Raw genomic sequence first — 27,634 nt, forward strand, 5'->3', positions numbered from 1 at the left:
GTCTCCTGACTCTGGGGCCAGTGATGTGCACGTACACACACACACACTCGTTCGTGCGCACACACACACACACTCGTTCGTGCTAACACACACACACTATGGGGCCAGTGATATGCATGTACACACACACACACACACACTCGTTCGCGCTGTGGATGGCCATGTTATCAAGGCCTGGCGCACTGCCATATTATCTCCCACTCAAGACACACTAGCACACTTCCACACATTTCATCTCTCCTAAGTTTTTCCTTATTTAGGTTAAGACTATGGGGCAGAGTAATAAGGGGAGAAAGAAAGAGGCAGGAAATACGAATTTTAAAGATTTGGTTTTCATTTTTTCCCTAAACTTTTATTTCAGTTCAGTTCAGTCGCTCAGTCGTGTCCAACTCTTTGCAACCCCATGAATCGCAGCACGCCAGGCCTCCCTGTCCATCACCAACTCCCGGAGTTCACCCAAACTCATATGCATCGAGTCGGTGATGCCATCCAGCCATCTCATCCTGTTGTCCCCTTCTCCTCCCGCCCCCAATCCCTCCCAGCATGAGTCTTTTCCAATGAGTCAACTCTTCCCATGAGGTGGCCAAAGTATTGCAGTTTCAGCTTTAGCATCAGTCCGTCCAATGAACACCCAGGATTGATCTCCTCTAGAATGGACTGGTTGGATCTCCTTGCAGTCCAAGGGGCTCTCAAGAGTCTTCTCCAACACCACAGTTCAAAAGCATCAATTCTTCGGTGCTCAGCTTTCTTCACAGTCCAACTCTCACATCCATACATGACCACTGGACAAACCATAGCCTTGACTAGATGGACCTTTGTTGACAAAGTAATGTCTCTGCTTTTTAATATGTTATCTAGGTTTTTTTAAATATATTTTTAATATGTTGCCCTGAGGCATGTGGGATCTTATAGACCAGGTATCCAACCTGTGTCCCCAGCATTGGAAGGTGCATTCTTAACCACTGGACCACTAGTGAAGTCCTGATGTTTACTTTTATACCACTATGGTCTTTAGATTAGGGCTTCCCTGGTGGCTCAAGTCAGTAAAGAACCCACCTGCTGCAAAGCAGAAGACCTGGGTTCCATCCCTGGGTCAGGAAGATCCCCTGGAGAAGGAAATGTAAACCCACTCCAATCTTCTTGCCTGGTAGCCTACAGTCCATGGGGTCCACAAGACTGACAGGACTTAGCAGCTAAACCACCACCACCACATGGTCTTTAGGTTAATAAGAATGTTGGAGAAAACACAATATTATGCAGAAAGGCAACTTCCATTTATTCAAATTAAATTATTGTATGAGTTCCCTATACAAATAAAATCTTTTTGGTAAATAAAAATACAAAATGCTACAAATTTCAACCATGTAAAAATGCAAAAATAATATCTGGATTATTATAGATGTGTATTTTCCCTTTACCATGACCAAAACGTGCAGGAGTTCCCCGCAGTCCACACCACCCAGTCCGTGAGCCTTGTTCAGTTCCTTGTGCACCTCCTCGAGGGTCCAGGAGGCTTTCTCCCACACGCTGAGCCCATGGTGCTGGGATGGTTAGCCCCGCCAGGTCACGGTCGGGCTCTGGAGCCGGTGAGAAGGCGTCCCGCCCTGACGCCCGGCCCTCGACGCTGACGCTGAACCTGACGCGGGCCTCACTGGTCTAGCTCGCTTTCATTCTGCAGCGTCTTCATCGCCAGCCCCCAGAGGGTCATGCTGGAGAAGAACTGGCCCTCTGAGTTCCTGTAGGCGGGGGCAGCGGCGCGGCTGCCCAGGGGGTCGGTGCAGGGGGGGTGGTCCAGGGCTTCCAGGGACGAGCGCAGCGCGGCCACGCCGTCGGCCTGCAGTGGCTGGGCGCCGGCTGGGGCGGCCACATCAGGGTAGGCATAGGCCTGGTGCTGCGCCGGCGGCACGTGCGGGACCTTGGCCAGCTTCACGGGTTCCAGGCTGAGCTTCTCGGGCCCGCTCGGCCCGTGCGGGGGCTGAGCCACCGGCTGGAACTTACATGGGCTGTCAAATTCCGCCACCGAGTCCTCGTCCGCCGGGTGCGCGGGGATTTTGACGGTCACCGCGGGCATCAGAGGCACAGATAGGTCCTGGGAGAAGGAGTCGGAGCTCTGGGACCGCTCCAGGTCTGGGGCCTCGATGGCCCGCGCGAGCGCCTCCAGGGCGTCCGGCCCCTCGTCGCCCGCTCGGCAGTGCGTCTTCTTGTGCCGTCGCAGCACGGCCGAGCGCGTGAAGCACTTGTTGCACACGTCACACGTGTACGGCTTCTCCCCGGTGTGCGTGCGCACGTGCCTGCGGAGGTCGCCGGACCCTCCGAAACACTTCCCTGCAGGGACAGACAGGGCGCTCTTCATAGGAAGACGTTTGGGAGGGTGTCCCCACCGCCCCCAAATGCCAAACGACCCCGCTTTCCTGTGAACTCGGCCGAGCCCTGCTGTCACCCACTCATGCTGGTTCCAGACCCTTCCAAGCCGCTCCACTGCATCCCCCCAACCTGCAGCCTTTTCTCCACGTGCGGTGCCACCTGAGGGCTCCGGAGCCCTGACTCCCTGCCCAGGAGCATCCCCTGGGGGCCTGGGCGCCTGCCCGACAGCCCACACTGGAAAACAGCATCAGCTCTATTCAGATATCCCCAAATCAAACACAGCCAATGTCTACTTTAGAAGCATCTTTTCTATACTTACTTATACATTCAATGTTTAACCTAATTTTACACTCCTTCTCCAGGTCCTATTTCCTTTCTCTCGGTATAAGCTAGAGGTAGGTGACCTAAGGCCCGCCATGAGGTTAGAACACCAGATGAGAAAAACCAATACATAACCTTACAGAAGCCATTTACAAAAGACTATGCTTTGTTTGAAAAGATGCTTGCTCCTTGGAAGGAAAGTTATGACCAACCTAGACAGCTTATTAAAAAGCAAAGACATTACTTTGCCAACAAAGGTCTGTCTAGTCAAGCTATGGTTTTTCCAGTAGCCATGTATGGATGTGAGAGTTGGACTTAAGAAAGCTGAGCGCCAAAGAATTGATGCTTTTGAACTGTGGTGTTGGAAAAGACTCTTGAGAGTCCCTTGGACTGCAAGGAGATCCAATCAGTCCATCCTAAAGATCAATCCTGGGTGTTCATTGGAAGGACTGATGCTGAAGCTGAAACTCCAATACTTTGGCCACCTGATGCAAAGAACTGACTCACTGGAAAAGACCCTGATGCTGGGAAAGATTGAAGGTAGGAGGAGAAGGGGATGACAGAGAATGAGATGGTTGGATGGCATCACCGACTCAATGGACATGAGTTTGACTAAACTCCAGGAGTTGGTGATGGACAGGGAAGCCTTGCGTGCTGCAATCCATGGGGTTGCAAAGAGTCAGACACAACTGAGCAACTGAACTGAACTGAAACAAACTACATGATTTACATGGACACACCTTTTAGAATTTCTCACTTAATCCTACATCCCTGTATTTGAATTCTCAGCTATCCAGCCCTGGTCAAGCAATGGTGGGCTGTCTGAACTGCTTCCAACTGTTTGCTAGTATACCTAAGGGTCAGCTCACATCCTTCTTTCCCTTGTTTCCTTAAGATAAATTCTCAGTAGTGGACATTATGTGGCAAAAGTGTCAGTGGATATAAATTTCAGCCGCAAGAGAGTTCCCCAGAGAGAGGAAATGGGAGGAGTCTCTCCTTTGTACCTCATGTCAAGACAGGGGCTTGATGTGGGTCCCTAGGAGGTCACAGTGGAGTAGCACCTGCCTCTGGCACGGGGAAAATGGAGCCAGCTCGCTTACTGTATGGGCAGCAGACAGAGAGAGCAGACGGTCACCTCTGCACCCATGTGGGCCTGCAGACCCCGGAGCACAGAACGTGAGTGTTTCCACAGATCAGACGAGGGTCATGCTTGCAAAAGAGCCAGCCTTGGAACCTAAGAGGACTGCCCAGAGGGGTGATGGGACCCCGACAGGGAAAGTCTCCTGGGAATGAACGGTTACAAAGCCGAGGGCTAAAGGAGAAAGTCCAGCCAGAAGAAAATGCACCTTTCCATCCTGGAAAGTGCAGCTGAGTGCCGGGGAGGGAGAACAGGGTGGAGGGGGAGGCTGTCTTAGGAAGAAGGTGAAATGCTGGAGGGAGATGGAGGGGGAGGAGGAGGGAGGCAAGAAGAGGCAGAGAGGGCCAGGCTTTCAAGTCAGCAAAGCCCAGACTGTGAAGCCACCATGCAATGGAAACTGTCTTTTGAATCCAAGAAAACGAAAACATACACCCACATACACACTTGCATGTGAATGCTCACAGCCGACTTGCTAAGTGAAATGAAGTCAGTTACAGAAGGCCACACATTACAGGATGCTATTTCTATGAGCTGTCTGAACAGGCACATCTAGGGACCAAGAGTAGATGAAGGGTTGCCGAGGGAGGGGATGGGGAGTGACTGCTCGTGGATATGGGTTTTCTTTTCTGGGGCGACGAAAATGTCCTGAGACTGTGGGAGGGTAGCACAACACTCAGTGCTCCCCAACTGCTGACTTGCTCACTCCAAAGGGTAGCTTTCATAGACGGGACTTAACTCAGAAAAGGTGTTAAACGTTCGAACCTGCCACACAGAGTCATTCTCGCTCCCTGCCTCTGCCTGCTTTCCCCGAAAGCTGACCTGTCTGGGTCAGAAACCTCAGTTAGTGAGTAGCGGGGAGGGGTGGAAATGAAGGACGGGGCGAGTCAGGGGCCCGCTGCACTGCCTCCTCTACAGGGGTCCTAGCGGGCAGCAGGTCCTGGCTGGAAGGAAGAAAACAGTGAACCGGAGATCAAGTGCACAGTCGTAATAATAATTCAGAACCAACAGCCTATATTAGGGATTTGAGACTGCAACTGTGATGGAAAGTGATGCAATTTTATCCTCTAAGAGGGAGCAGACAAGTCACGGAGCTGCCGATACTGGTGTCCAGGGGATCTGACCCAGCTTAAGTGGGAGACATGGAGGAAGCTGCGTCCGGCCACATCCCACACGTCCTGTCCTATTTTAAGGACGAACCACAAGGAGAACCGAGCCGCTCCCAGGATGCCCCAGTTCCAGGCTCCCCACGGCCTGACTCTGAGCTTTTCTCCTCTTTGTTCCAACCAGGTCATCATAAAAATGGTCACTCAGTCCAGTCTCAGGGGCACACGTGTACACATGCGCGCACGCACACACACGCACGCCTCCCCTAGCTCCTCAGAAGCTCCAACACTCTGTGATCACGGGTACTCAACTCGAAGCCCCTGTTCCCTGGCCTGTGCAGCGATGTGCCTGGGAACGGAGCACCGCGGGCCTCCCCTTTCCCTCCCGATGACATCACTGATGCGCCACGTGCCGTGACATGATCTCAAGAAGCCCCCCTGAGCCCGCTGTGTGCCCCCGATGCCCCGCAGGCCGCTGTGCCCCAGGCCTGCAGCTGTACCGCACGCTCTCCCCAGCTTTTCCCACTGCCAACACCCCGTGGCACCTGGGACTCTGTTATCAGTCACCTTTGTATGTAGGGCAATTGCCAAAACCTTGGGTAAATGCCAAACGAACACAGATGAATAAGAGAAGACCAAGGTGATCAAGAAATAACAATCACTTCCATGTCACCCATGAGAAGAGGGGCGACTTATCTGAGCCCCCCTAATGACCCAGGACGGTGTGTGGGCAAAGAGCCCAGCATCCTTGCCACGGCGAGGAGCAGGTGAGCGCGGGGTCTGCGGTGGGCGGAAACTTACCACAGGCAGAGCAGCTGTAAGGCCGCTCGCCCGTGTGCCGGATTCTGTGCTTTACCAACTTCCTCTGCATGTTGAAAGACTTCCCACACTCATCGCAGGTGAAGACTTTGTCAGCCGTGTGTGTCTTTTTGTGCTCCTTCAAATTGCTGAAGTTACTGAACCCTAGAGAGGAGACCACACACCCAGGTTAGGCTGAGGGACGGAGAACATTTTAATCGGAAATCTTCACGGAAGAGAAGGGAGACGCTCGGCCGTACCTCGACCACAGATGTCACACAAGTGTGGCTTTTCTCCTGAGTGGATGATAATGTGACGCTGGACATCTCCCGAGGCTGCAAACCTGCAAATGCAATTTGGAAAGTCAATTAAGAGGCTGCCTGCATCACTGCAGACCTTTCTAACTCCAAGTTGCCCGGGGAGGAGACGAGCTGCTCCCTTGGAATGTGACCAGGAGTGGCCTGATTTCGTCGAAGATGCTCATTAGAAAAGAACATCTTTTTTTCTTCTTCTTTTTAAAGGAAGAGTAGAGAATGATCCTAACGTTTCATTTCTAAAAGTTTCTCCCAACCTATCTGTGTTAAGCTTTCTTGCTCAGAGGTAATCGCTAGGTGGGCCGGGGGTGGGGTGGCAGGTCCAGCGCAACCCAAGCCCCGGTGCGGAGCTCAGTGCCTCTGTCCTGCCTCACGGGACCGCAGGCCCTCAGGCTGCATCTGGGAAGATGTATCTGCGGAGACTATAAACGCACGCTTCACTTCTAAACGGGAGTTCAGAAGGCGCATACGGAAAACACCCAGAGAAATGAGACTTTCAAGGACCCGCCCCCCAGTGAAACAGCAGAGGGTCTGTGCGACCCTACAGGCCCTCTGCTGTTTCGCTGGGGGGCGGATCCAGACAGGCAGGACATGGGACCTGGGTGCTAAACCTGGCCTTCAGTGTCCGGGCAGCCGGGGCAGAGATATGTCAAGCCAAGAAGACTTTACTTCTCTGTTTTCCATCCACAGAGACAACTGCTTTTTCTGGAACTGAATCAAGGGTGCTGCCCCATCCCAGCAGAAGACTGTGATGATAACTGCCCCATATCATCCTAACCCTGCCCCTAACTCCTGAATACTAATGTATCAGGGGCAGAAAATGTCAGTGTTCCCATCACAGCACTTAGCATACAGTAGGTGCCTAATAAATGCTGAATGGTTGAATGGTTAAATGAATGAAGAAAATACTAGTGATTGACAGAGGCCTGGCTGCTGCCTCCTGTCCTAGAACAACCAATCACCAGATGATGGAGGGAGTGGAATCCCCCTCCCTGCATGAGGGGCAGAGGGTACAGGTTGCAGGCCGGTGTGCCCACAGAAGGGGGCACCTCCACCTCCAGAGGGAGACTGTGGTCTCCCAAGTCCGCAACCTCCCCGGCCCTCAGGCTTGCCCGTCCTTCCTGTGGCTGCACTCTCAGCCTTTTCACGGGTCTGCAAGCAGGGCTGGCATGCCCCAAGCAGCCCTTCTCCTGATTTCAGGCATTCAGGCTGCCAAGTCTCATCTCCCTACCAGACGGTCACCTCTATGGGGCCAGTCATCTTTTAATAGACATTTCTGGAATGAATGGAAATTTTAGCATAATTCTGTTTCCTGTAAAATCCCATTTCCTAAGATTGTGTCCTAGATCCTCCTTTGATTAACATTTCCATCTCTTTCCGCTGTTCTCATGTGGGTCACATAAAAGGCCAGTGGGTTCAGCTCTGCTGTGTTCCTGGGTGACCGCGGCCCCCGCGAGGCTCGGAGATGCCGAGACGGTTCCTCTTGGGCGGGTGACCAAGCCCTGCACTGACCTCTTCCCGCAGATCTCGCAGATGTATGGCTTCTCCCCAGAATGCCGACGTAAGTGAGTCTGCAAGTTACCCGCCTGCAGAAAAGGAGAAGAAAAAATATGCCAATAATGGAAAAAACACTTTTTTAAGGGCACATACATTCAAAAGGGACACTGACAGATTTAGTCAGGTTCCAGTCCAACTTCCCAGTGAAGGTCCCAGATACATGACTCAGAAGCAGCCACATGCAAAGAGATGGAGGCCCAGCCTGGTTCTGATATGGGAGCGGCCCCTGCCTGGCAATGAACTGAACAGTGGTGACTGATTTCAGCTCGGCTCCATGCCAGCCCCTGGCCCGTCCCTCATCAGGGGTACAGGCCACCATGTCCCTGTAAAATGGGCCCGACATTCTTTGGGGGCTGCTTTTAGGGTTGCTAAGCTTGTATTTTGAACAGCTGTTGATGTATTATATTTCCTTTTTTTTAACCTCGACCACCTACATGCAAACATCATTTGAAAAGAGGTAGCACTTGTACTTGGTCATTTCAGTATTCATTGTTTTTTCTTGAAAAACATGCTTTTGTTCATAGGAAAGGCAAGATATTTCCAAAAAGTATTTCCTTCGGTGGTACAGTTGCTCTTACTGACAGGCTGGTCATTTTTACTTCTGTGCAAAAAAAGCAAATCAGGAGATTCACGGTGGTCCTTCAGCTGCAGGCCTTCTACGTTTCTAATCTCTGAAACAGCAGGGCTTTACGAAGAATAACTGATTTAAATGGAGATCACAAAATAGATTTCCATGTGCTAATCAACAGGAAATCAACACTAAATTGCCTAAAGTACAGTGAAATTAAACCTGCATTACAAAAGCTACTGGCAAATGTTTCAAATTAGGACTGGAAAACACAATCTTCCATCGCCGTAATTTACATTAACAATCTAAATGTGGCACTTCCCGACTTAATTTTTTATAGCGTTCTGCTATGAAAAACACTGAGGAGGACGAAGATATCCAAGGTAATAATGTGCAGGCCTTATGTACAAAATAAGCCAAAAAAGAGAATGAACAATAATCCCCAACTCATAAATTTGGCTTGTAATTTTTTTTTTTAGTAGATAAGAAGTGGATTTATTTAGAGAGAAACACACAGACATTGTGGGCCACCTCAGAAGGCACGGGTGGCTGGCTTAAACTATATTTTAGATGAAACTCAAAGATAGTTCATGGTTATAGGACTGAAAGTATAAAGAAAACTGCAGATATTATGTTATGTAACACAGAAGATTCTTTACGTCTATCAGACTCTGAAAACACTGAGTTAGATACTATATTTCAAAATATGATAAATATGGCTTAAGGAAAAAAAATCTGATTTTAGGTAACCAAAGAGAAAGTATTTGGCAAAACAATGGGAAACACCTAGCTTTTAACTGAGTGACTATTAATAACAATAATAAAACAGCAAATGTCAACAGCAATAGACATTTGGTCTACTCACACATAACCAAATTACCCTTAGAAATTGGTATTACTGTCTCTGTTTTCTAGGTGTACAATTGAGATTCAGATAAATAAATGAGTTGCTCTGGTTACACAGTAGGCCAGAAATTAACGTTGGTTGATCTGAGCTTAAACTCTTGTCTTCCATGAGGGCCTGCAAGCTTCTGTGAATAAGCTAGCTTGCGCTGAATTCTCAGCATGACAGTGACTGTGCTATCCAGGAAACAGCTCACTGGATATAAGATAACACACATTTTAAATCAGTCACTTCCATTTCAGAAAAGCTGGTCATTTAAATAACAATATGTATGGCACCATCTGCTCAGTGGTTTAATTAGATCCTTCAAGTTCTTATATAAACCAAGTATTATGGTTGAAATACATTCGGATTCAATTCTTAGCAATGGTGCATCTTTCCTTTTTAAATACAGCTTAACAATTGTTTTCAAAGTAAATAAAACTGAATAGTTTTCCACATAACATTACAGTGGCGGTGGTTTAGTCGCTAAGTTGTGTCTGACTCTTGTGACCCTATGGACTGTAGCCTACCAGGCTCATCTGTCCATGGAATTGACCAGACAAGAATACTGGAGTGGGATGCCATTTCCTTCTCCAGGGGATCTGCCCAACCCAGAAATCAAACCCAGGTCTCCTGCATTGCAGGCAGATTCTTTACCGACTGAGCTATAAGGGAAGCTTAAATATTACAGTAAACAACGGTAAAACAAACTTTAAGATGTTTTCTTAGCTATTTAATACTGAAAATGTATAATGAAAATAAATATCATTCCCCCAGATAAAGGAGCATATATTAGTCTGATAAATGGCATAAAGGTAGATTAAATGATGCAAAGATTCAGGCAAAAAAAAATTCAATCATGCATTCAGATAATGTATACTAAATTACATAGCAAATTCCGGCTCAATTACTTGCCTTTAGTCAAAAGTCTTTATTTTTGGTAAATTTTGCTATGCTCTGCATGCTAAGTCACTTCAGTCATGTCCGACTCTTTGTGATCCTATGAACTGTAGCCTGCCAGGCTCCTCTGTCCATGGGACTCTCCAGGCAAGAATACTGGAGTGTGTTGCCATGCCCTCCTCCAGGGGATCTTCCTGACTCAGGGACTGAACCCTAGGCTTCTGCACTGCAGGTGGATTCTTTACCACTGACCCACCAGTTTACTAATTACATCCTAAGTACACAGACTACATCTTAGAAATTATCTATATACTGCTGGATCCACGAAAAGTGGTAAATACCAGTAGGTCTTCTTTGTTAAGAGTTTACTATGAGTGGAACACTTTGCTCACCAGTTACAAACTGGCTTTCAGAGAGTCCTCACAATGTCCTCATAAAGTGTAATTCACCAGCTCCAGGAGAAACAGAGGCCCTGGGAGGTGAGCAGCCATGGCCCCTACAGCTGGGACAGAACACTCCCCAATTTGACTTTTTGAACTCAAAAAGCTTGTGCTGCTGCTGGGGTGAAAAACATTAGCAAAAAAGGAAATTCGACCCTTTCTAAGTGGACACCACTTTAGTTTAGGATGGAATTGTCAGAACTCAAAAACTCTGCTGCAGAAAAGAAGTTAACACCTGGTTTGTTGAATAATTTAAAAAATAAACTCCTTCCAATGGGGAGCTGAACCTCAGTATTTAACTGTGATCAGATCAAGCACATGTTCTCTGGCAGAGTACTCTTCTAGTGGTAGGTGACTGTTTCTGTACAAAACAGGGAACTGTGAAACTTTAGAGACAAAAGAGAACTCAGATCTTAAAAGTCATCTTGAGAAGTTTTAAGACTATAAAACAGAAAAAAAAAAAAATCTGGAATTTAACATAAGGCTATCACCTAAGGAACAATGATTACTCCATTGATAAAAGGACATTTAACATCAAGAGTGTGGGAAATACCACCTCAGAGATAAAGATTTAATAATTTAGGTTCGCTGAAGTATTATTTCTGGCATATTCACCACAGATGGGATGCAACTTTGCCACCTCTGGCATGGGGCTGCATCAGCGCCCTGGAACATGTCTAAGCAGCCTCCTAGGGATGCAGTGCCCTGTCAATCACACCCTGGACACAGGAGATGAGGGGAGGGTGCTGAACCTCTCAGAACCCATCCTTCTGCAGCAGCTGCTCAGGGTGTCTATTCTGCTTTACTGGAGAGGTAAGGCACCTCCACTCCTCTCCCCCAAGACAGCGAAATACACTGGGTTTCCCTTTGCCTGTTTTTCTGATGACAGGTTATTCCCTACCTGTCATGGTCTTAGACTTCTCCTGTTTGCACTGAACGGCCCCGGTTCTCCTGCACCTGGGAGACACGTGGCTCCAAATGGGGCCTCATGCACAGTGTCAAGTACTCTCACTTGCTGTCATCTGGGCAAGGGCCGTGTCCGGAATTGCATTAATACACGCAGAACCTGCTGTCACAATCTAGGCTTATCACAGCTTTCCCAAAGCTAAGGTAAACTGTTCGCTGACTCCTTATTAAGGTTGTGGCTAATATTTTTTTTTTTAAAGACAAACCAACCCTATTAAATACTACAATGAGTAAAAAGTTAATTCTTATTGGTAGGCCTGCTTTCTGCATCTTCCAGATGGGAGGGTATTTCCAGTCCACTGTAACCACATGTATTCCAGTTCATATGAGAAATGAAAGACAGGTTACTGTAAGTGTAAACACCGCCACTGCTCCCTCCGCCTGCAATGCCAGAGCCTCAGGCCCATCAAGGCTGCCCATGTTCAGGGCCCCGCCCCAATCACGGGACGCATCCCGTGACCTCACCCACCCAAACATCACAACTTTCAGGTGGGAATGACCACGCCCCTCTTCGCCCAAACTGTTCCCTGGACAAGAGCTGTGGAGCCTCCGCCGCTTCACTGTGCTCTGCCACTTCATGCACCTGTTTCCCCCTCTAAACACAAAGCTCCTCAAAGCCTTATTTGTCTGTGTGCCCCAGCACAGGCAGAGCTCCTCACACGTTGTAGGTTTGTAATAAATACTGGTTGAAAGAGTCCTTATTCACAAAAACTTCATCATTACATTAGGAAGTAAAACAGCAATATACATCTAAAAACCATAAATGGTTGTTCATAAAAAAAAAAAAAACTTGATGTTTATAAAAATCTGATAAAAATACAGACACTGATCTAGAAGAGGAGGATTTCTGGAGCGTCTATCAGACAGGGCTGCCCTTGGTGGGACTCGAGAGGGAACGGGCAGGAAAGGCCTGAAGCAGAGGACAGCATGCTATCACTGTACTCAAACGCGCCAACACTGAAGCCCCAGCCCCAACCAGCAGCGCCAGAATCTCTGAGGGTGAGCCCGGCATTAACTCCAGGAGAGAAGGCTGAAGGCAGACTCAACGCCTGAATGTCTGGTTTCACTTTATTTGGCTAACAGTGAAAACCCATGGGATTCCGAGCAAGAAAAGGATAGAACCTAAACTGTTACCACAGTGTAAGTGTATAAAGGACTTTCACGTCCATTTTTTTTTCATTTAATCCTCCTAATATTCCCATGCAGTGGTATTACCTCTAAGAATTAGAAAAATGAGACCCAGAGAAGTTGTGATTACTAATTATTAATGGTCACTAATCCAGTTTTTACACTTTCCCATTACACCAAAGCTGGAAAGATTAAAGTGGTGGGAGGTAGAGTAGGCGGGTGTGCGCCTTCGGAGACTGATCTATAAGAGCAGAGAGGACAGGGAAATGACAGGCAATGGCCACAGGAGACGGACCACTGATGTGTCCTGAGGACTCACCATGGGCCAGGCATGATGCTGAACAGCTTCACTTGCTCGGTTGCGTCTGACTCTTTGCAACCCCATGGACTGTAGCCCACCAGGCTTCTCTGTCCATGGGATTTCCCAGGCAAGAATACCGGAGCAGGTTGTCACGTCCTTCTCCAGGGGATCTTTCCAACCCAGGGATCAGACCCTCTTCTGCATTTGCAGGCAGATTCTATACCACTGAGCCACCTGGGAAGCTGACTGTCTTATAAACTCATTTACTCCTCACACACCACGGGGGTCAGTGGTCCCACACCCTTGCTTCACAGATAAGGAAGCCAAAGTGCCAAACATGGAGCTTGTCTGAGGTCAAAGCAGAAAACCAGAGGCTGGATCCAAATCTAGAGGCTCTAGAGGCCAAGTTCTGACCTCCAGGGGAGGCTGGCAGGAAGCAGCACAGGCCTCAGCTAGAGTGCACGGCAGGTGGACCAGCAATCCCTCCACTCAGCTCAGCAGAGGCTTACTGAACACTTGGTGGGGTGCACAGCCCCTGCCTGGACTGATAACACCAAGGACCACACTGGGGCATGGTGAATTACAGCTCACAGCCAGCAGGAAGAGTGAAAAGCAGCCAGACGGCAGGTCTGGGTGTGTGGGAGACGGGGAGACGGAAGAAAGGGATGTGTCAACACTGGGGCCACTCCTATGGTTTCTGTGCTCCACGGGGTGAGGGGGTCCAGCTCCTCCATCGAGGCCAAGCCCCAAGGTCTTTCCCCAGTCAAGGAGCATCTGTATATGCTCTTACTCCATGATTATCATGCTAGTGTAGAAATGGTTGTAAACTGTTTCCTCTGGGCACTGGGCCTTGCGAGCAGCTTCTGTTGCAGAAGGATAAGCGGGTTCCCACAGCCATTCCACTGTGTTCAGAATTTCCTCTGAAACCTTCGCTCTGTCTGTCTGGTGCCCAGATCAGTACAGGGCCTACAGGACACAACACACACTGGCCCAGTGAGAGGACATGTGCAAAGGCAGGGAATGCAAAGTTTGTGGTCTTTTCTCCAACACCCTGACATCTACAACCCCAATGAGAGTAAGAAGGCATCTGTCTCGGGTCCAGCCTGGCATAAACTGCAGCCCCCACGTGTGTCTTCAGTTGTTCAGACTCTTTGCGGCCCCATGGACTGTATCTCGCCAGGCTCCTCTGTCCATGGGATTCTCCAGGCAAGAATACTGGAGTGGGTTGCCATTTCCTTCTCCAGGGGATCTTACCCACCCAAAGATCAAACCCAGGTCTCCCATATTGCAGGCAGATTCCTCACCACCAAGCCTCCTAGGAATCCCCGAGCCCTTAAGCGGTGCTCAATAAGGTTTACATCATGCACGGGAAGAGAAGAAATACATGAGAATTAGACCCATCCTTAATGAGGGAAAAGGTACTGTGAGAGTTCAGTTATGCTTATAAAAATGGTACCCCCTCACAATGAGCTAGAAATTGTTTTTCTTGAAAATTATCTTCTCCTGACTTAGTCTGAAGTCTTTTAAATTACAGATATCATCAGAGTCTTCTCTCACAAGTCCCAAAATTATGTCTCATCTGTAATAAAAATAAACACTGGGTTTCAGGTTTCTGATTATTAACAATAAATAAAAGTATTCCCACCTGAGAGAAGTGTTTCCCACAAATGTTACATTCAAAAGGTTTCTCACCTAAAACAAAACAAAACAACAGCGGGTAAAATCATTAGTAATACCTGCACGACAGTTTTCCATCTACAATGTTTAAACTGCCTTCTGTGTCCCACCATTCAAAACAGAGCATAACATACTTCATCGTCAGGGTACGAACATGGGAAGCCTCTGTCCTAACCATCTCTCTCATCCTTAGATGACACGCAGAGATGATAAAAGTGAGATCTATATCTGCGTGTGTGTGTGTGCTCAGTCATGTCTGATTCTGTGACCCCATGGATTGTAGCCCACCAGGTTCCTCTGTCCATGGGATTTTCCAGCAAGAATACTGAAGGGGTTGCCATTTCCTCCTCCAGGGGATCTTCCTGATCAAACCTGTGTCTCCTGCGTTGGCAGGAGGATTCTTTACCACTGACCCACCTGGGAAGTCCCAATCTATATTTACTTCTCTCTTTAAAAAAAAAAAATGGTTCTTCAAATTTAAACCCGTATTGAAATCAAACATATTTATCTGCACTCAAAGTATACTTGGGCTTTGGACACAGATTTCCCCTTCAGTCAAAAATCAAATGTGAATTTCTTGCTGAACAGCACGAACCCATCCTTCAGCCTGGCTCCTGCACTGACCACAGGTGAGTCTTAACAGAACGAGGGGGACTTATCCATATCACATGAGGTATGAACCTGGAACTGCTCCAGAGCGGGACCTCCTGAGCGTGTGCTGGGAAAAAGCCCCTCCCCACTGCCTTTGAGCCTTGGTTGAAACATGCTAACAGGGAAAAGAAGATTCCACCATGGTACGTGTTCCCCTGCTGACTGCTTGGCTCCTCTGATTTCAGTAACTCTGAATGATCACATTTGGGGACAGAACAGATGTAGAGAATGGAACTCTACTACAAAGAAACCACAACGGTTCTGAAGACAGTCTCCAGAAAATGGTCTGTTTAAAAACATGCTTCAGGTCTGCCTTTAACCTACAGAACCCTAATAAACAAACAGACCCCGTGAAGGCCAAGAACCTTTCACTTTCTCCGTTCCCCTCCAATCAAGTGCTTTCATTAAGATCCTTTCTAAAAAACAATGTCTCCCCTCCTATTGTGCTGCTGGAGTTGGCTAGCTTTCCGGGCTTCTGCTAAGGTACTTTCGATCTTTTCCTGAAACTGTTTAATGGCTTCCCCAAGGATGAGTGGGGAGCTCCTGATCACAAGTACAGGTGACCCTTGAACCACAAGGTTTTAATTGTGCAAGTCCACTCACACGTGGATTTTTTCAACTGTAAGTATTACAATATTACATCATGGAGGTTGGCTGAATCTGCAGATGCGGAGGGACTGGTACGTGGAGGACCAACTATAAGTTATACCAGGATCTGACTGCTCACATGGTCAGCACCCCTAAGCCTCGCGTTGTTCAAGGGAAACTGTAATTATAACCACATGGATGCGGCATTTTGAACTACATTTATGTCTGAAGATAAGGGAGATAATAGATAATGTTACATTAAAGCCCCCACTATGAGATATGAGAGTCTGAAAAAAGAGATTACTAGTTCCTAAGAGTCTCAGGTGACCAGGGTTAATAACCGTACACCAGTGGTTCTCACACTTTTTGCTCTCAGGACCCCTTCACACTCTTAACAGTTGAGGACCCTAAAGAGCTTTTCCTTATGTGGGCCATATCTGATAGTATAGGCTGTATGAGAAATCAAAACGGAATGATTTTTGAAAAAAACGGCTAGACATTTTTCATTGGCCACCAGGTGAAGCCCTCATCACACATCCTGTAGCCTTGCGCCAACTCCACTGTACACTTGCCCTGGAGGAGGAAATGGCACCCCGCTCCAGTCTTCTTGCCTGGAAAATTCCAGGGGCATAGGACCCTGGAGAGATACAGTCCATGGGGCCACAGAGTCGGACACGACTGAGGGCCTGAGCACTGTACACTTGTGGGGGAAGCAGGAGGGAAGGGCAAGGAGCATCTTACGTGAGGATACAAATAGTTCTAGCCTCACTGACCCCCTGAAAGGGTTCCCCAAGCCATACTTTGAGAACTGCTGCCCTTCTCAATCTATTTATGTCCCAGGAAGCAACTGTGCCACAGAATTATCTGATTGCAATTATCCAAAGATGTTCTTCCAGAATAAAAACAATTCTTGTTTCCTTTAAAGCTAAATAATTATTTTTCTCAAATAAAAATTATACTGATCTTTAGGCTCCAGAAAATTACAGAATGATCTAAATTAAGCTTTTTCAGGGCAAAATTTAGTCAATGGTACTGTCTTCGTATGGAATAATTTTGAGCAACTAGTAAAAATAATGATAGTATTTTATATTCAAATACAACAAAATTTATAGAAGGCTTTTATAAATATTAATTCAATCTCAACAATCCAATAAGGGAGTGAACATCTAAGCAGATGGGAATCAGGAGTGAAAACAGGACATCACACCAATAGTCACAATCACACAAGCACCTTGAAAGCAGTTACTTTAGAAGACTCCTGAACACACTCCTTCTCATGCCTCGAAGATAATTGCCAATAATGTGTAATGTGTACTAGGGTCATCAGGCTTAAGTGCAGGAAAGAAAGTAATACACACGTATTATATTACACACTGTATAAATGTTGTATAACACTTTTTCAAAAGCTTTGGAAAAAATAAGTAGTTTGGAAAGGGGAAGAGGTATGAGCTAAGGTAAGAGAACTTTGAAAATTCAGTGTTCAAATGGAAGAATTTTTCACTTGAAAATACCAAATGGTTAAAGCTGATCCGCACTCAAAAGTTTACCTCCTGCCTCCCAAATCACAATTTTTAAAATCTGACATTCAGAGAGGGAGGGGACATGTACACCTATGACTGAGTCATGTTGATGTATGGCAGAAATGAAACCAATACTATAAAGCAATTCTCCTTCAATTAAAAATAAATAAATTTTAAAAAACACATTAAAAACAAACAAAAAAATCTGACATTCAAATTACTTTCCAAAGCTTTCAGAATTACTCAGACTACTTTGGTCTGAATCAACCAACGTCATGCTTTAAAAAAAAAATAATCTAATTCTGAAGAAAGAACTGAATATTGCTTATCTGTTTTAGAATTAATTTGAAAATCTGAGTCAATCAAAAGACTCTGCCATACTTTGAGATGGAAAGCTTCTCACAGAAAACCATAATTAAAAGATGAAAAGTGCACCATCTTTTAAAAATGACTCTAGGAAAGCATTTACTAACTTTAAGAGACATCACCAAAAACACAAAGCAGAAAACAGCGAACACTCTGATTTTGGGGGTAAATATCAATGACATCATCAAGCAATAGCAAAACTTCTTACAAAAACGGGAGCAGGCAGTGGTGTCTGATCGTCTGGTATTATTTCCTTTCCTTCTGCCTGCGGGGACCAAATCAGTGTACCTGTATGAGACCGTCTGTGCAGCTCCAAATTGCTGGGGTGTTTAAAAGGTTTCCCACACAATTCGCACGCGTACTGTCTCTGGGACTGCGGCATCTGGGTCTGGTCTTCCAGGGCCGCGGGGTCTTCAGGCCTCTCTGTCTCACTCACGCCATTAAAGTTCTCAGAACTGCTGAGTTCCTCGCTTTCCTTTTCTTCGGCGCTGGGGCTGTTCACTTTCTCCACACCATGTTCCCTGGCAGCTTCTAGCCTCGTGGTTAAACTGTCATTGGGTTTCGGTTCAGAGGTTTGCTCTGCAGATTTCTGTGACTTTAGGAAGTTGAGCTTCTTAAGGTGAATGGCCTTCTTGAGCCTCATCTGCCGGGTAGGCTGTTGGCTGGTGTGGTCGGACACAGGGTCTGGGGCATTTTCACCCAAAGGCTGGGCCAGGAAGTTGGAAGGCAGGTGCTGGGAGGACTCCAGGACACACTCGGCGTGGCCGACCGCACAGGGCTGGCGATCTGCGGCGTGGAGGTCTGCGGAGGCGCTGAAGGTGAAAGACTGCCCAGTCACTCGTTCGTGACTGGGACAGCTGGCGTGTTTATAGTACTGCTTACTGTACAAGTTTCTGAGCTTATAGTAACAATTGGGCTGTTTGAAAGGCAGTTCTGTGGAGCTGCCATCGAACGGGTCGGGGGCTTGTTTGGAGGTTTCGGCCGTGGGAGGATGAAGACCGGCTGAGGGTGGGGCCTGCGAGTGTGACTCGTCCACGGCTCTGCCCTGCTGCACGCCCGCGGAGCACTCCGGCAGCAAGTGAGGCGGGTAGTTTTCACTGAGGACACAGTTCGTGTCGGGAGTCAGGGTGCTCTGCAGGGAGAAGGTGCCGTGACAGGGCAGGCCTGGAGGCTGCTCGATGGTGGCTGACTTCAAAAAGGTGTGACACAGATTGAGGACGTTCTGAACCTGCAAACACTGGGCCGTGTCCAGCATGACTTGTATGTTGTCCTGGTTAAGATCCAGATGTGATGTGTACATGAAGTCCAGGATTTGCCCGATGCCACTCACATTCTTAATATCCAAATGAAAAACATCATTCTTCTGGCCTGAAGAGTTCTGAAAGAGGCTCCTGATAAAAGAAAGGATATCTGCTTACAGGGTTAACAATCCATACATTCTGATAACTTTTTCTTTTAAGTAATATGCATGCTAATGCTCAAAATGACTAACCTTTGATAAATGCTAAGATTAAAAATTAAGTTTGCTTTTGAGAATTCCACAGACAGAGGAGCCTGGCGGGCTACAGTCCATGAGGTCAGAGTCAGACATAACTGAGCGACTAACACTTTCACGCTTCTATTTACAACAGCTGGGACCTGGAAGCAGGGCTTCCCAGGAGCTGCTAATGGTAAAGGACCTACCTATAATGCGGGAGACGCATGTTCGATCCCTGGGTTGGGACGATCCCCTGGAGGAGGAAATGGCGACTCACTCTATATTCTTGCCTAGAGAATCCCATGGAGAGAGGAGACTGGCCGGCTACAGTCCATAGGGTCACATGGAGTCAGACACAACTAAAGCAACTTAGCACAGTACAGGACATGGAAGCAACCTAGATGTCCATCCGCAGATGAATGGATAAAGAAGTTGTGGAACATATACACAGGAGAATATTACTCAGCTATGAAAAGGAATGCATTTGAGTCAGTTCTAATGAGGTGGGTGAACCTAGAGCCTATTATACAGAGTGAAGTAAGTCAAAAAGAGAAAGACAAACATCATGTGTTAATGCATATATATGGAATCTAGAAAGACAGTATCAACAATGCTACGTGCAGGGCAGCAAAGGAGATGCAGACACAAAAAACAGACTTTGGGACACAGTGGGAGAAGGAGAGGGCAGGACAATTTGAGAGAACAGCACTGAAACATATATACCGCCGTATGTAAAAATCGACAGCCAGTGGGAGTTTGATGTGTGCCGTAGGGAACCCAAAGCTGGTGCTCTGTGACAATCTAAAGGGATGAGGTGGGGAGGGAGGAAGGAGGCGGGGTTCAGGAGGCAGGGGACACATGTATGCCTATGGACGGTTTATGTTGATGTACGGCAGAGGCCATCACAATACTGTGAAGCAACTACTCTCTGATTAAAATAAATAAATAGAAAAAAAAGGTGACATTTGTTATGTGACAAGAATAAGCGCTAGAGATCTGCTACACAACATAGCACCTATAGTTAACAAACACTCTACTGTAAACTTAAAAACGCGTTAGGTGGGCAGATAAGTTAGGTGTTCTTACCACAATAAAAAAATGTTAAGTCTGTCAATTCTGAGTCAAGATTCAGGTGTGTTTGTGATATTATTGATTCTCAATGTTTTTCAGTATTTTCCAAATCACTCAAAATAAAACATGTCCTTTTTAAAAGCAATAAAAAAACAACATTAAGTATGCTTCAATCCTTTAAGAAGTTTTTGCAAGCTATTTTCAATGAAGCAATTTGGATTAATTGAATTTGTATGCTGAATATCCAAACTTCCAAGGAAATCTCAAAGCACGATTTGAAAATATACTCATTGTTCTTTTTTTTTTCAAAATTTAATTATACATATGCATTATTCATTGCATACAGATAGATTACAGAAAACTAAAGAACACACTTTTCAATATTTCATGTTTAGTCTGCCAAATTATCTATCTCAAACCATAAAACACATACAAAAATACTTCTGTATCTTAAGTGTCTTAGAAACATCTGAAAATGAAAATAGCTATAAGAAACCAACTCTAGATACAGTTTAGATACAGACTCTTTTAAAAAAATTTTTTAATTTATTAATCATGGCCATACACACATAATGTCAAACACCTGGCTATATGGTTCATAGATAAATGCAGTGGCACTGCGTACATTCGCATTGTTGTGTAACAACCACCACTACCCATCTCCAGAACCTTTTCATCATCCCAAACATCAACTCTATCCATTGAACAATAACCCCCATTATCCCCAACCCCTCAGCTCCTGGCAACCACTCTTCCACTTTCCATCTCTGTCAATCTGACTTGATGCTTCTCAGCAACCCAATGATCCACAAACCAGCAGTGAGAGAGCTCTTTAAGTTAATGCAGGGAAAAGGCACCATAAAGTCCAGGCACTTTGTTCTGGGCCTAAGTCAAGTTCACAGGTGAATGAATTTGTCTCCTGTAAAAATACTGAGTCATATAAGTTGTCCTGCAAGTTTGTTAAAGACATTTTATCAAATAAACTAGCCAGTGTATTACAACATATAGACCTAACTGTCCTGGAAAGACAGAAGAAACAGGCAAAGCCCAAGCAGAAGACCATTTTGCACGTGGGCAGAATGCTGCCTCAGGGAGCCAATCCACTATAATACAACTTGCAGCACAAATGACAGCTGAGACTTAATTTGATGATTCAGGATTATCAAGGAAAGAGTACATACTATTTCATATACCATTTACTACAGTAGTAAAACAGTATATATTTTAGGGGGAAAAGTTCTGAAAAAGTGCTTGGGTGTGTGTGTTAGTCGCTCAGTTGTGTACAACTCTTTGCAATCCCACAGACTTTAGCGTGCCAGGCTTCTCTGTCCATGGGATTCTATAGGCAAGAATAATGGAGTGGGTTGCCATTCCCTTCTTCAGAAGATCTTCTCGACCCAGGGATCAAACCCTGGTCTCCTGCATCGCAGGCAGATTCTTTACCTTTTGAGCTACAGGGAAGTCCTGAAAAAGTGCTTCAGGACAGATAAATCCAGTTAAGCAGAAAATGTGTGTAGAATAAATACTTAAATGAAATACTACTGCTTGATATTATTATTTATAAGTAAATCTTTCATTGAGGCAAAAACAATTATAGGGATAAGTAAATTGAGTTCAAACCTGTTTTCTTAGAATAATAAAATGTGAAACAAAACTGAAAATGTTTTAATTAAAAAAAAATGGCATATAGGATGTTTTCCCCTTTCAGATTTCTTATCACAGAAATGTTCTTATCAGAAACTCTATTCCTCAATCTTTTTACCTGGAAAGGACAAGAAATGTACACAGAAGCCCGATATTAATTACAACTCAAACATCAAAGGCAAAGTGCCAAATTACTTCCACGGCCCTAAATATACTTCAGTTAAACAGATTCTCGTCCTCTCATGTGTGTGCGTGTGTGTGTGCTCAGCCACTCAGGCGTGACCAATTCTCTGTGACCCCACAGGCTGCAGCCCACCAGGCTCCTCTGTCCATGGGAGTCTCCAGGCAAGAACACTGGAGTGGGTTACCATTTCCTCCTCCAGGGGCTCTTCCGGCTCAGGTTACTCTAAATACAAAAATGAAAAAGCCCACAATGTGCTACAAAAGATAAGGAGCATGAAATCTGAGGAGAGAATAAAATTTAGACAAAAGATTTCCATTCCAGAAAAGCTTTCTCTCTGGACAGTTAGAACAGTCTAAAACACGTACCTAAAGTACTGGCTGAAAGCTGCTAGAACGTTCTTATGGGCTTTAAAGCAGACTCCTTTCACCACCAACATACAGTCGCAGAGCAGGCCTTGAATCCGCTGCTCGTGCAGCTGCTGGAGAAGGTGGCAGCTGTGGGCGGCAACTGGGTCCATGCTCCACCATCCAAGAGACCTAGGACAAAGGACGCTGATAAGCAGTGGTCCTTGATGCCATGACTGGACACTGAAGGGCACCCAAACCGACCGACTGATCTGTGCTTCACTGTCATGACTTCCTGTGCAACAGGGACGCAGAAAGGCAAGCATTATGTCAGATAGCATGGCACGGTCCCCAGTGCCAAATCCTCAAGGGTGCTGAACGTCCAAATGACTGAGTGGTCAGTTACCTACCCTGTCCAAATGGTTGCCTGAAAAGAACAGCCATCTTGATTTATTATTAGCTATCATTTACTGACTAATACAGACCAGGCACTGTGCTAGGAACACTGCAGCCATTAATTCAAATAATGCTACAAGAACCCTTTGATCACCATTTTACAAGTGAGGAAATTAAGAAATGAGGAGTTAAAGGAAAGTGGCCATGATCAGAAAACTGTTATATTCCAAAGCTAGGACTTAAATCCTGATTCCTAAACCCTGAAGTCCATGCTCCTATGCCCATGAGAAAAGGGACAGGAGAAACACAACACAGAACTTTCCTCCAAAGACTTAAATGCTAAACTACAGCAAATATCCTGAATCTACATCACACATTCTCTGGCTATACAGAAGTGACATGCAAAGTTATGAACCATCCCACAATTTGACCATAAAAACTGTAACTATTGTTATGTTACTTAGCATAGTTCTCTAACTGCTTCATGATATCCATCCTGTACCTTCCCAAATAAGATTATCAAAAGCTCCAGAAAGAGAATTTGCATCTTACATTTCTTATGTGTCTTACAAATAACCGCCACGAATCATAATGTATCATATACCTCATAAGGATAATCATGATATTTATCCAATATCATGACATCAGGCCCTATTCTATCTAAGCCCTATTCTATCTAAGCCCTCTATACATATTAACTCTTTCAGTTCTCAGAAGAGCTGTAAGATGGATACCACGTACCATTAGCCTCACTTTACAGACAGATGAGGACAATGAAGCACACGGCAGATTAAAGATGGCCACAACATCTGTGACTCAAGGGGAGGTGGGGTCTGGGTCTCCTCTCCTTGACTCGGAGCAGCCACTATCTCAATCAACAGAACAGGTGAAAGGAAGGGTGTAAAGCGGTGCTCTTTTCTGGGCTGAGGCCTTTGAGCCAACAGCTCCCACCTTCCATCTTCTGGACGATGGCTCCAGGAGGCCTGTGTTGCCAATAGGCCTGCAAGACGCCCAGTTGGAGCCAGTATATGGGGCAGAAGGGCTCTACTGAACCCAGAGTTCCAATCATCCCTTCCAAGGGACCAGACATGGGAGCAAAGTCACGCTGAAGGCTCCAGACGGGCCCCACTGCCAGCTGAACCCCATTCCCCACCACACCACTGTAGGGCTGAAGAACCACCCGGCAGAGCCCTGCCTGAATTTCTGACTCACAAAACTGTGAGATAAAACAAAAGTTTTTAAGTTACCAAGTTTTAGGGCAGTCTGTCACAAAGCAAATACATAACCTGACCAGAGTTAGAGAGGACTGACACAGCTAATAATAATAGGTTTTCAATAAGGGGCAGAGTTGGGATTTAAACCCAGGGAAAGCCCACTTGCTTAACTGCTACTCCAAGTTACATGCAATAGCTCAAAGGCCTTCCTTGGAATCCAATCAGCACCCTCTTCAGTCTATTACCAACGCCTGACTGTCCAGGTGACCCCCCAGATAAGCACTGAAGCAAAGCACAACACACATGAGGACGAAGGTGTGCAACACAGGCTTTGCGCTATGATACAAGGAGCACAGTCCGCTGTCTTTGCGGCTAACTCACCTTTTGACAAGTACCAGAAACCTACTGTCTTATCAATTAGCGTATGTTTGGCATCCAGAAGAGTGCCTTGGACATAGTAGGTGCTCAATACCTGGTTTTAAGATGTATGGAGACTTTGGGCCTCAGTGTTTTAATCTGAAAAAATAGAGGGTCCCCTATTGGGTTAGATAATCGTTAAGGTATCTTCCTGTTCTAAATCTAAATCAAGAATGTGATGGTGGACTGAATGGAATTCAAAAGGAAGGGAAATACGGGAAAGGAGAAAAAAGGAAACATAAGAAAAAGCTTAGACACATGCGAACGAAGAGGTGCTTCTACTGGGAATAAGAACCAGAATGGAATTTTATCCTGTAGTGACAGTTCCTACAGCAAAGGTCCTTCGGTTCCATGAGGTGATTGATCAATTGGCCAAACACCATAGGAAAGAATTTGGGAAGTCTGTTCAGTGGGGCCATTGACAGATTACTTCTCCAAGCATCCGAGGTTCACACACACACTTGCCTTAGAGTGGTCCTCTCTTCCTCTCTGGCTATCATGCTTCTCAAGTGGCTTGGTCCCCAGCCCCCTAACCCAACCCGAATGACAAAAGCACTGGCTACATGCACACAAGCCCAGATTCCTGTCTTAGCTCTACAATGACTCTGTGATGCTATGTAGACCAATTGAGTTAAGCTGATGTTGTGTGCCTAATATGTGGCAAGATATTGTGGTGAGGATGGAAAGCTGATAAACTCAGGATGGAATGTTCCCTGCCCTCCACAGGCTGTGTCTCAGTTTAAGTCACTCACGCAACTTCACAGAGTGCCCACTATACACCAGGCACTGAGATGAGATGGTAAATAATTCAGATATAGTCATCCTATGCTTTCACGAAGAGTCAATTCAGTGAAAGAAACAAAAATAGGGCTGTACTGGAGGTATTAAATAGGGAAGGTACAAATTAATTTGGGGGAGGAGGGTCAAAAGAAAACCTTCTGGAGGAAAGACATCTATGCTGAAACCTGAAGGTTAAGTTTGCCAGAGAAAGAGCAAAGACAATTCACCCTGAGTTTTCAGGGGGAGCAAACAAACAAAAAAATGCAGAAGAGCACACACAAGGAAGAGACTCACACATGTGCTCTGCACACAAACCCACCTTGAGTATCCAGCTTTTAAAACTGGCAACCTGTCACTGCTGTTGGAGAATATTTCCCTCTCTGCCCATCCAGTAAATTCCTTCTTTTGTGGGCTGAATTGTGTTTCCCTACAAATCCATATGGATGCCATCACTGACTCTATGGACATGAGTTTGAGTGTACTCCGGGAGTTGGTGATGGACAGGGAGGCCTGGCGTGCTGTGATTCATGGGGTCGCGGAGAGTCGGACACGACTGAGCGACTGAACTGAACTGAACAAATCCATATGTTGAAGACTGTATTTAGATTGGGCCTTAGGAGGTAATTAAGTTAAAATGGGAAAGTCAGGGTAGATCCTAATCCAATCTGACTGCTGTTCTTATAGAAAAAGAGGAAATCTGGACATATACACCACGGATGCTGTACACAGAGCCAAGATCACCAGAAGGCATGGCCACGTGTGCAGCTGGGAGCCAAGAAGAGCAGCCTCGGGAGCAAACAAACCTGCTGATACCTTGATCTTGGACTTCTAGTTCCCAGAACTGTGAGGAAAATATATGTCTGTTGTTCAGGCCCTCCAGGCTATGGTATTTTCCTACCGGAGCCCTTGCATACAACCTCTATTCCATTCCTGACACTGCTCACCTCCAGAGGGAAACCCTCCTTATTACCCCCACACCCACACCCTAGTCCTTATTTAGCTTCTCACAGTTCTCTGTTCACACCCCGTTCAACCTTCATTTGCTCACCGACGCCCCACAGTGACCCCCACTGCTATATGTGGGACCTGTCTGAAGGGTTGAATGAAAGTTGCTCAGTCGAGTCCTTTGAGACCCCATGGACTACACGGTCCATGGAATTCTCCAGGCCAGAATACTGGAGTGGGCAGCCTATCCCTTCTCCAGTGGATCTTCCCGACACAGGGATCGAACCCAGGTCTCCCGCATTGCAGGCGGATTCTCTACCAGCTAAGCCACCAGAAGTCCAAGAATACTGGAATGGGTAGCCTATCTCTTCTCCAGCGGATCTTCCCGATGCAGGAATCCAACGGGGGTCTCCTGCACTGCAGGTGGATTCTTTACCAACTGAACTACAGAAGCTGAAGTCGGGGCTCCCACATTTCAGGCAGACTCCTTAGCATTACGGGCAGACTCTTTACCATCTGAGCCACCAGGGAAGCCCCAAAGTGAAAGTGAAAGTTGCTCTGTCGCGTCTGATTCTTCGCGACCCCATGGACTATACAGTCCATGGAATTTCCCAGGCCAGAATACTGGAGTGGACAGTCTTCCCCTTCTCCAGGGGATCTTCCCAATCCAGGGATCGAACCTAGGTCTACCCTCATTGCAGGCGGATTCTTCACCAGCTGAGTCACCAGGGAATCCCGAGAATACTGTAGTGGGGTAGCCTATCCCTTTCTCCAGCGGATCTTCCCGATCCTAGGAATTGAACCGGGGTCTCCTGCATTGCAGGCGGATCCTCGACCAACTGAGCTACTAGGGAAGCCCCTTAAGGGTTGAGAAGAGCAGGTAAGCACTCTACTGAGTGCTTTGCAGGAAATCCTACAATAATCTTATCGAGTTAAGCACGGCAGTGTGACACGCGTTTACAGACGCGGATCTGAGGCACGGAGAGGTCGCACGGCCACGGGGCTGGGCTGGGCTATAGGAGCTCTGGGGTCTTCAGCGCTAACTCTCTCAACTTTACACGGCGATGGAGGGAGCCGGGGCGAGGAGAGGGGACCCGCGGCTTCCCGCGGGCGATGCCCGGGCGGCCGGGAGGGGAAAGCGGGTGCGGCGTCCAGGCCGAGGGAGCTGCACACGCCGTGAGGGACTCGCTCCCGAGCCCGGCTTGGTCGCCTAGTCTCCGAGCCGGAGCACCTCACGGCCGGAGGCGGACACGGAGTCAGAGGGATGCGCGGGGCGGCGGCCGGTCCCTGCCCTGCCCGGCCCGGCTCGGCCCTTCGGGAGCCCAGCCCGGCGTTCCGGGCAGTTTCCCTCGCCCTCAGACCCGCACGCTCTCGCGAGGCCGGCCTGCCAGTCCGGCAACCCCCACCTTACCCTCAAAGACCGCTCCCCGACCCGTCGCCTCTTCACCCGCGGCCGCCACCGCCGCCCTCAGCGCTCCCGGCCGGGCTCAGCCGGCAGCGGAACCATCGCTACAACGCCGCCCCTCCCACAGCATTGGGCCGGCGACTCCCGCCCTCTGGCTTCCGGTCGCGTCAC

At 47.0% G+C, this 27,634-nt stretch overlaps 1 protein-coding gene across 4 annotated transcripts; it reads right to left on the reverse strand.

The window, feature by feature from the left end:
- Nucleotides 1-365: 365 nt before the first annotated feature.
- Nucleotides 366-27,605, reverse strand: ZBTB49 (zinc finger and BTB domain containing 49). 4 transcript variants are annotated; one of them, XM_055434741.2, is made up of 8 exons: nucleotides 27,470-27,605; nucleotides 22,328-22,498; nucleotides 17,875-18,977; nucleotides 14,430-14,476; nucleotides 7,551-7,624; nucleotides 5,985-6,067; nucleotides 5,728-5,889; nucleotides 367-2,325 (listed from the first exon to the last, which is right to left on the reverse strand). In XM_055434741.2, exons 2-8 carry the CDS (start codon nucleotides 22,477-22,479, stop codon nucleotides 1,649-1,651), a joined length of 2,298 nt encoding a protein of 765 aa, XP_055290716.2. In that variant the 5' UTR covers nucleotides 22,480-22,498; nucleotides 27,470-27,605; the 3' UTR covers nucleotides 367-1,648. The 4 variants fall into 4 exon arrangements, with proteins under 4 accessions (XP_055290715.2, XP_055290717.2, XP_088692608.1 ...); XM_055434740.2 differs by lacking the exon at nucleotides 14,430-14,476 and having other exon boundaries at nucleotides 366-2,325; nucleotides 17,795-18,977; XM_055434742.2 differs by lacking the exons at nucleotides 14,430-14,476; nucleotides 22,328-22,498 and having other exon boundaries at nucleotides 366-2,325; nucleotides 17,795-18,977; nucleotides 27,470-27,598.
- Between the last annotated feature and the right edge of the window lie 29 nt (nucleotides 27,606-27,634).

This window comes from Moschus berezovskii, chromosome 5, assembly GCF_049115385.1.
Source record: "Moschus berezovskii isolate FMDL1 chromosome 5, NW_MosBer_1.0, whole genome shotgun sequence".
NCBI classification, from domain to species: domain Eukaryota; kingdom Metazoa; phylum Chordata; class Mammalia; order Artiodactyla; family Moschidae; genus Moschus; species Moschus berezovskii.